Source organism: Ptychodera flava, chromosome 1 (genome assembly GCF_041260155.1).
Source record: "Ptychodera flava strain L36383 chromosome 1, AS_Pfla_20210202, whole genome shotgun sequence".
Taxonomy (NCBI): domain Eukaryota; kingdom Metazoa; phylum Hemichordata; class Enteropneusta; family Ptychoderidae; genus Ptychodera; species Ptychodera flava.
Genome location: NC_091928.1, coordinates 47,729,467 through 47,739,396, shown reverse-complemented (window position 1 = coordinate 47,739,396; position 9,930 = coordinate 47,729,467). Strand labels below are relative to the sequence as shown.

The 9,930-nt window shown below is 38.4% G+C and overlaps 1 protein-coding gene across 4 annotated transcripts in view; it reads right to left on the bottom strand.

Annotated features, from left to right (window-relative positions):
- Positions 1–1,097: 1,097 nt before the first annotated feature.
- The window catches only part of LOC139139666 (protein cycle-like), a 50,590-nt gene continuing 41,757 nt past the window's right edge, over positions 1,098–9,930 (bottom strand). For 2 of the 4 annotated variants that reach the window (XM_070708552.1, XM_070708547.1), the window contains 9 exons: positions 9,271–9,432; positions 8,149–8,291; positions 6,972–7,075; positions 6,533–6,639; positions 5,524–5,674; positions 4,741–4,853; positions 3,527–3,632; positions 2,191–2,363; positions 1,098–1,773 (listed from right to left, as the gene is read on the bottom strand). In XM_070708552.1, the coding sequence (XP_070564653.1) occupies positions 1,259–1,773; positions 2,191–2,363; positions 3,527–3,632; positions 4,741–4,853; positions 5,524–5,674; positions 6,533–6,639; positions 6,972–7,075; positions 8,149–8,291; positions 9,271–9,432 (1,574 nt within the window). In that variant the 3' untranslated portion in view covers positions 1,098–1,258. Of the gene's footprint in view, positions 1,774–2,190; positions 2,364–3,526; positions 3,633–4,740; positions 4,854–5,523; positions 5,675–6,532; positions 6,640–6,971; positions 7,076–8,148; positions 8,303–9,270; positions 9,433–9,930 lie in introns of all 4 variants that reach the window. The other 2 variants (XM_070708533.1, XM_070708540.1) reach the window with 1 other exon arrangement.

Below are 9,930 nucleotides of genomic sequence, written 5' to 3'. Positions count from 1 at the left end.
AAACTTGGATTCGTTCATTTATTTAAATGGCTATTGAAGGTAAAAGCGGAAGAGATGGTATATATTCATAGCCATTCCTTTTTGTAGAAAACACAGCAAAAAATGAAACCCTGCGACTTCAGCCACCTTAAAAACTATAACTTAGACGGTAAGGCTATACCTTTATCAAACCTTCACATTTTCCACAAGGCCTGCACCAAGATATACCATCTGAACTACCTTGGGCAATAAAGGCAAGTCTGTTTGTGTACCTGAGTATATTAAACCCTGTACTGAACCAAAAGACTGAAAGCGCAGAACGTTTCAATGCCCTTAAATCTCAGACGGAACATTAAAAGATATATTTCTGCTCTAAAGACTTCTGTTTTCCGCCAAACCCCAGAAAGAACAGGGGAAATTTTATTCGGTGAAACACTGGTATGGACAGAGTATGTATGGAGGCTTGATGTTACACAATTTTCAAAAATGTCAGCCATTTATGATATCTACAGATAGGTACGCATTTGTACATTCACACACAAGTTGACGACACGTTTAAAGACCCCCCCCCCCCCTCCCCCCCAGCCCTCAACAACTCACAGGCTGTTGTAAACAGTGGTTGGTAATATTTCTAAAGACATTTGCCTTATGCAACTGATCTGATGTACACACTGATAATCCACACAAAAGTTTTCGAAGGTTTGTTCAGAGTAGTACTGTCATGTGAGTCTAGTTGCACGTTCATTTTGTGCTAAGAGTGATGTATCTTCCTCGGAAGAAACAGAAGGTTGAAAAAGGAAATTGAAAAGTTCCTGGATTCCAGTATCTGAACAAGATTGTTCCGCTAGTCCTGATATTGGGGGAAAAAAACTGGTAAACCGCAAACAACATCGTTTCAAGTTGGATGTTGTGTACATTGTTAGGGTTAAGAAATGCAAGTCAAACAGTAAAAGTATGGATTTCAGTTTGTGCACATTAACAAAACATGCTCTATAATCTCTTATTCAAAAATATTTAAAGTTCCTGCTTTGAACAAAAATTTGCAGACAGCCCCACAGAACAGCTACTTTTGGTCACAATGTATGTCAACATTAGAAAACATCAGACGATTTGTGAATTTTCATTGAATGACAGAATCCAACCGTACACCATAGAGACTCTAGTTATAAAATATTTCCTATTGTTTATTTTTTTGTTTAATCTGATTTTTTGGGCTTTTTTACTCGGCTTTGTTGTACAGCACACTTACAGTGAAACACAAAACAGACTGATAAATATGCTAGAGAGGCCACGGTAGATCCGTGAAGTCTACAGGCCCACCGAGACCAGCATCAGCTTCTAACAAACTCATAATGACAGCCATCGCCGCTTCATCATTGTCCGCTCCGCCTGTCGCCGTACTCGCGCTGGACGTTGACTGTTGTGGTGCATTCGTCACCGTGTTGGATGCTGCCTTCTCAAGGAGTCGGTCGAGGAGAGTGGCCATGCTGCTGGTGCTTGCGTTGCTGGACAGCATCTGTGCCAGTTGGCTCAGCCCGCCGCCCGAGCTCCCTTGCGATTGGTCGTCGTCAGGGGCAACCTGTGATGATGAGGTCGAGGCCAGACTTGCCATTGACTGGTGCGATGCTGTGCCTGAGATTGTTGACTCCATCATGGCTGTTGTCAGAGGGGTCTTGCTGGGTTTCATACTTGGTGGTGAAAAGTCAAACGGCTGGGTCATGTGACTTGATCTGGCCTCTGTACTTGTATGGCTGAGTAGTCCTGCTGTGAGGTGTTCAGCTGTTGTTTCACTACCTATTAAGGTGTTGAAAGTTCAATGCACTTAAAAATACATTTTTACACAAACCATTTTCAAGTGCTACAGAATCATGGTACTCTAATTGCCCGATTCAATAAGACGTAAGTAATGTTGTGTTTCCAGAAAATTCACCTAATACCTATGTTTTGACAATTATAGGACAACACATGGTGAATGTCTTCAATACAATATTTTCTATGACATGGCTGTAACACAATCAGGCCAGATAAAAGAATGTGTAAGCTAGCTACACTGTGTCGACTTCAAAATGAGTTATGAATTTCAGTAGCAGACTTGCCTGTTATACACTTTGTACGGTGACATTGACTTTATGACAAAATGGCAACCACACTGGATCTTATCACACAACAAATCCGTCTCAATGATGCAGTGATTAGTGATTGATAACTTACCTTCAAAGTCGTTGCTGTTACTCTCCATGTCAGGTAAGTTCAAGCCGGCGGGAAGGGCAGAAGAAAGACTGCTGGTCTCTGATGGAGCCTGTGACAGTGGCGGTGTAATGCTGCATCCAGAGCTACTGGCTTCCTGTGTTGTACTCAGTATGTTAGTTGGTGAAGATCCATTTCTGAAATGACAAAGAGTAGCGTTATCAAAGTCTAATTCACGTAAGAGGGCAGTGTTTCTCAATTTGCAGCTTTCTATAATAATCCATTTATTGCTATATGTGTGAAAAAATTATACAGTGGTATTCAATATGGCATTGCAAACTCTATTTGCCTTCAAATTCACATAAACCAACGGTCCAGACAAAAAAATTAGTAAAACAAACTTGAAAATATGATATACAATTCCACGGGCAGAAAGACACCTAAATTTGACAAACAAATGTAGATAACACTAATCATTTTCAACTGCAGGTATTTCCTTGGTAGACATTGTTTGCCCTCCACACACTAGTCCGGCTTACACTATCAGTGGCAAGCTTTCTCATTCATCGTGCCGAGTCTAAGTGCCGGTAATGAAAGATATCGGAAAGAATGGTTATTAGGAAACAATTGTTCTCTAAAGCCAGAAACTTGTGCTCTGTATTTGATTCATTTGATGTACAACAGAAACTCAAATTTCTAATGAGCGACATGCCATCCCAATTGGCATCCTATGTCTATCATGCATTTTCAATGAGACAAGAAGCTTCTTATACTTAAATTACATTTCGAGCTATTCATATCTATGTACTTTATTTACTGTTTCAGTGTCTTGTAAGCCCTTGGGGCTGGGTGTGGCAACCGAGCTGTTTAAGACCACACATGACAGTTTAATAAATAAATATAACATAACATAACATAACTTCACCTTAGTAAAGTAAGTCTTACAAGATTAGTAGGCTAAACTTAATGACAGTACCATCTTGTGGTAAACTTATGGTAGTATGAGCCTTGTTAGTGAAAAACTTAAACTTTTGCTCAAATTTTCCTCAAGGAATCTTTCTACCATTCTCTTTCAAAATCAAGAATTAAAATCAGAGGTCACCAGATACTACAGAAACATATTACTCAGGATGTACAAATACTTGAAATTGTGTTAACTCTGTGGGAAAAAAACATTTTTGATTTTTGAAAAACTAAGACAAACATTTTTCTTACACCAAGAGCTTTAAAATGAGCCCCTATAAGTGCTAGATTAGCAAAGAATTATAAAAGTTTGAGAGTCTGAATATGTCCCGCAGGTGCTCCCTACATTAAAGGTAGCCTCTTTCAGAGCAAGCAAATGATGCATTGTTTCCCTTACCTTTGGCCGTCCATAACCTCTTCCGCTATAAGTCTTCCAATCTTACCAGCACCGATACGAGCATTGCTTGGGATACCGGGGACAGACGTGCGGTGCTTACTAGACCCTGTGGAGACACCAAACATGAAACAAATGCAGAATGAAATGTTTCTGAGGAGTTGCACTGTAAGATTACATAGAAGTAAAATCAATTATGGATTTTCATGCATGTGGGTATATTCTCTGAGGTACATGTGTGTAATATCATTACCGCACATACAACACAGTTTTGATCAGTTTATTATTTTTGATAAACAGGTCTCCATGTAGGACACAGGCCTTTTTACAGTCTATGCACTAACAGAAATTTTAAATTCAAAGACCTTTTCAGCAAATTTTCGAGGATTTTTTGAGACCCAAAATATTCGCGAATCATTTTTACAATATATCATTTCTTAAATATCATTTTACATTTTGATTTTTATGATATTATGACCAACTTTTTCATGATTTTCAAAAAAGTGCAGGTGGCTTGTCGATTTCCAAGACTATCCAAGACAATATACAATTTTCACATACTTTTTGTTACCGTTTTAGGGGTTTAAAATTCAAGGGCTTTCAAGGAGCATATTTATGTTCCTTTTTGACACTAATAACACCCCCTACATTCATGATGAATGAATCCTTTTCTTCCTCCCCCAACCCCTAAAACCCGCCAACTCCCTACCATAGACATTGGTGTTAAATTCTGTAAACTCCATGACCCTGTCCGTAATGGACAGATGTCCAAATTAGAAAGATGTACATGATGCAACAAACCACGGTGTAATAATTGGTTTGATGTGACTTCACTTGCATTTAGAAATCTCATTGAAAACATTGCTACGGATCAAAATCATTAACAAAGTCACTTCCCAAAATCCATCAGGAAAAATTCCGACTGAAATCAAATGGAAGTCCTACAAAGGTCAAGGGCATTTGCATGATTTCAGTAATAACTTTTAACTTTAGCAGTTTACAATGAATTGTATTGTTGGGTAGAAATTCAACGAGAATCAAAATTTTTGGTAAAATGATAGTCCTACAGGATTCCTGCAGGGTATTTTTTACAAGGACATTTTGTTGCAACTAAAAGTACAGAGCCTCTGCATGGGAAAAAAGAGAGCTTGCATACATAAAACACTGATGAAAAATATTGCTGGTTGCCCTGCTTTTCCTTACCCCATTGTACTTACCATCTATAGATGAAGACTGGCTGAGCAGCATTTCAACCTGTGATTGCCTGGAGTCCTGCTCTACAACCTGTGCATTGGGATCAAGCCCTGTGGAGTCAGCTTGCTCTGGTGGGCTAACGGAACAACACAGAAATGAAAGCTGTGAATTCCAAGACTTTTCTACATCAAGCTAGGGGACCTTCTCCTTACAATCTCAACCCTTGCTGGATAAAATGATTCTCAGGCAAGTTACTAGGCTACTAGGCCACTCTAGACTACTAGAACTTTTATGGCTACATTTTTCATGTAAAAGTTAATCTAGTATATTCACAACTTTCCTCAAATTTGGTTATAATATCAAGAACCAAGATTAGAATTACTGTAGGATAACTGCTAACCAGTTGGGTTAGGATTTTTGTTACTGGTAGGAGGGTCGTGGTTGAAGTTCAAGGAACACGTAAAGCTTCTCCAGAAAACATGAAGGCTTGGATAGCTAACTCTAACCCTAACTGCAAACGTCCCTGAGACGTATGATCCTAGAACTTTCTTCAATGGATAAAGCAGTCATGCACAGATACAAGGTGAAGAATATTACCACATGTAATTTTTCCATGCTGTTTACTATTTCATATACAGTATTTGAGATTTGCCCAGAAGTGAGTGATATTATAGGATTGTTTGTGAAATTTTCTCTGCCATAAACACAATCCAATGATATGTTTAAGCAAATAAAAATATGCAAAATAGTTTCAATCATGCTGAATCTTCTGAAATATGACATGTTCCACCGCTTGGAATACTTACGGTACCAACGTATTCGTACAGACTATGTACTCAACCTCTTTGGTCCAGGGATTTCGAAAGCAAAAGGACTTTGTTCTCAGTTTGACAAAGTCTCCATTTTTCGCTCTAAACCTGTAAACACTGGTCAGAATCTTTTCCTTTCCAGCTAAAACTGTAATGCAGAAAATTTGACATAATATTATCTTAAAATAGCTTTTGCCGGCTTGTTTGATTCGGTATGCGACATATATGTATAGATAATATTATTTATTTTATTAATTTTTATTTATTTTATTTATCAAGATTTATCCGACGTACGATTACAGGGCAGGAAAAGGGCTGACAGTTTTCTGCTCATTGAGTACGGTTTACAATAGGTATATCGACACAGATTTTTCTGGAATAAGGTAGGTGAAAGGCAACATCACTTCACATACATTATTTACTTTTTTTGCATATTAAATATTGATTTTGCATGTATAATGAGCGATTCTGAAAAGTCACACTTGTGCAGTGGATACCCTTATGAATTATGTGATTCAATGGTAAATCCACAACTGTATACAATGAAGGGTGTTCCTAAAGTTATGTAGAAATTTAACCATCGGTGTGAAGTGGCATGAATATCACAATCCTTGTTGTCTTTGGTTTGCTTTGTACATATCAACAATATGAGCCAAATCTAAGCCAGCATTTTCAGTGTACACACATGATTCATCTGGTCATCACATTACAATCCACGACAGAATCTTCAAAATCGGAGTAAGTCAACGTAAAGGCACAAAAATTTCCTGTGGTAGTGCATTATTAAATTATGTCATCTGAACGTCCTCAAGAACAATAATAGTGAAACTTGCATATGTACAGGCTTCACTGAATAGTTGCATTCTATGTATTTCAACATGATTCTGGGAGCAGAACAGTATAGTGTATCATTATTTTGCAACCCCCCTAAAAATAACTTCTGCAAAATACAACAAAGCGAAAGCTACAACATCCATATTGAAGTCAGCTAGTATGTAATACTGACCTGCTTTATGACTATCTGCAAGCTGTGGTATATCATCTATATGGTAATATTCATAACATGAAGTCCCTAGTAACTCCTGAGGTAGATATCCTAGGATGGCTGTGGCCCTGTAACATGAATACATTCCCATTACATGCAAGTCCAAAAATTGTCGGTAAAATACCGCTGCTTGCCAACATACTTGAGTTGACTTCCATATCAGGCTACGTGAATAAATTCTCATCACATATAAATCCACATAATGGTCATTAAACTATCTCTTCCCACAATCAATTAGGAACTGACTTATTACATCATATGGCTTGTTAAACAGGTAAAATCAACAACACATATGAGTATAAAATGCAACTAATACATAGTTCTTCTGCTGAACATTAACAGAATGCATAATCATTTGCATAAATTGTTTGAAATTATTTACAAATACAAATGTACCCACCTCTGATCAACAAAAGTAAACCTTCCATCCATGGCATGCCGTGATACAAACTCTGTGGGCTTGACATCCACATTAGAACCACTTGCACAAGGAATCTGAGATGGCTGTGTATGTGTATTAGTGAGTAAGTGAGAGAGAGAGAGAGAGAGAGAGAGAGAGAGAGAGAGAGAGAGAGAGAGAGAGAGAGAGAGAGAGAGAAATCATTTTACTTGTATGACAATCAACGGTAGAAATTTCAATCACTTGAACATACTGATACATAGAGAATCAGAATTACCATCTCAATCTGTTTGTGGCAATATTGGATTATATAGTAAAATCAGACGGCATGTCGGAGATATCTGCGTGACCGCATGCACACACACACACACACACACACACACACACACACACACACACACACACGGAACCCAATCTCATAGGAACTAATTAAAACATTAACATATGAAACTGACCTAACTGCGATGCATTTAGGAGAGAAAGGAATCTGTAGCTCAGTTCAATTCGTCACAATTTGGGATGAAAACTCTGTGTGTAAAAACTTGATCATCATCCAGATTTTGTTTTGAAATGTTTTGCTGTTCAAACGCCAGTCAGCAGTTGACACTTGCAACAACCTATTTCAGCAATTTATCAGGCTTGGTGAAGTTCAAAATCATTATGTTGTAGTTAGATTTTCACACTTCGAAACCTTTGTTCATAGGAGGTGATAGGATGGTGGTAAAATGTAAGGCATATTGTTTGCCTTGTGAAGGTTTTTTGATTATTTTCAGTCCTTTACCAGGCATTACTTTCACTCTTCTGATAATGAGATGACCTTACACAGTAGCCGAAGAGGCAATTTATTCCAATTGACAATTTATATAATGGGACTATGGGACAGAAGCAGGTATGAAGGTCCCATTGACACCTTTCAACAGTCAAGAATCCTTCTCTCTAAGAACAATGCGGAACGTTCCTTTGGGAAAGAGTGGGAGATATCAATTTCGAAGTTGTGTAGAATATTCCACTCTGGTAGTGGGGAAGGAACATTCCATTCTGGTAGTGGGGTACAAACATTCTATTCTGGTAGTGGGAAAGGAAAAGGAAAATTTCACTCTGGTAGTGGGGAAGGAACATTCCACTTTGGTAGTAGGGTAGGAACATTCCATTCTGGTAGTAGGCTAGGGAAACACACCTGGACTCTAGCAATTGCCACTAAACAGCTGAGGTTGCACTCGTCTCCATAGGCATCCTCGGAGTCATTACCCAGTCCAACTTTGGCCGACGGCCAACTCTTCAGGTAACCAGTACAGTGAATTGTAACATAATTTTTTCGATCTGAAAAGCCAAGAAGGTCAAAGACAAAAAATTTGAAATTTCTGGCTGAAATATGCTGGTATTTGACCAGTTCTGATCGAGCATTAACTGGCAAGCATAACACGGATATTACTTAACCTTGCGTTGACATATTTTCTAACGTCATTCATTTCTGTTGAAAAAAGACAATCTCTTGTCTAATACAGCAATGCATGTATGACTTGTCTTTGTGTCAACCAGCGTGTGATTGCAGAGCGACGGTAATAATTACTAACACATGATAACACCAGTTACAGTACACCTGAAGCACACTGGGTCCGATATTTACTGTAAAAATAAAAATAGGGTGTACTTAACACAGACCTTCACACATTTTTCAAGGAAATTGACTGCGTTAGATAATGTTTATTTCTAAAACTGTTCGGTATGGGCTCTGATGATTATGTTAATTTCTAAAATCATAGTTGTACAGTATAGTGCCTTTTTCAGTCTTGCCATTGGTGATGTGTTGCTTACCTACACATCGTGTACGTGGCACTTTGTATGCTCGATTTGGAAAGGGAATGATTGAACCTGTTCACCCCCAATTCCCAGTAAACAGGTCCACGATAACCACTGATAACAATGGGTTTGGGTGAAACAATGGTGGTGAAAGGGTTGAAGTTTCCTGGAGGAAATTTTGAGAAAAACCTTATTAACCCTTTGAGCGCCACAGTCAATTTTTGTCACCTTCCAAAAATTGAAACCTAGACAATTTTTTGCAGAATTTTTCCAAAGTATTGATCAAAATCTGTAGCCAATAAAAAGTGATATCCATTCAGAGCAAAACTGTCATAAAATAACAAAAAACTTCATAAAAATTGGTAAAATTTTGAACTAAAATTTTGGTGGGAAAAATTACAGCACTCAAAGGGTTAAGTCATTCAATTTTAGAGGCGTGCAATACCTTGCAAGTACTAGCATAAGGTTTGAAAACACTGTACATCTTGTCAATAATTACCAGCTAGTGAACGATGCTTCTTCCTTGAACATCCCGGTTCCCCATTTTCATTCTTCAGCGAGTGCTTGGTGGCAGTCTTCATGCGACAGAAAAACGACCTGCGAGCTCCTGACGAAAGCTGTGAAGGACTGGATAGCATTTCTGACTTCACCGGCAGACCAGCTGAAATGAAGAAAAGCAAGTCAGTGCTTGATTTGGGGTTTGTTACTAAATGTAGCTGCACGTGCGCGACTTTCGGACAAATAAGCTGAAATTCGGACAAATTTTGTCGTTGTATGGGCGGCCGTTGTTGCAGCTTGTAGTCTCAGTCATCAATTCATACGAATAAGTGTGACACTAAATAGCCATTCTAACACTCGCAGGTTTTATTTTCGTCGTTTATGCGGGCAAATGTTAATTTATGCATATTAATGAGAGAGAACAGTGACGTCATTTGCGATCAGCGCTATGAGTACATGTGTGAAATTTTGCATTGCGGAGAATTTTCTTGAGTCAGTGGCGCAGGTTAATTTGGTGGGTGGCACAGAAGTTTAGGGTAAGCACTAAATATTATTAATACCATCTGTCCATGAATTTGATACGATTGGCTCACTTGAAATATAATAATCAGTCATCATTGACAAGAGAAGAACCTCTTTGATTTGGAGCTAAAATGCTCAT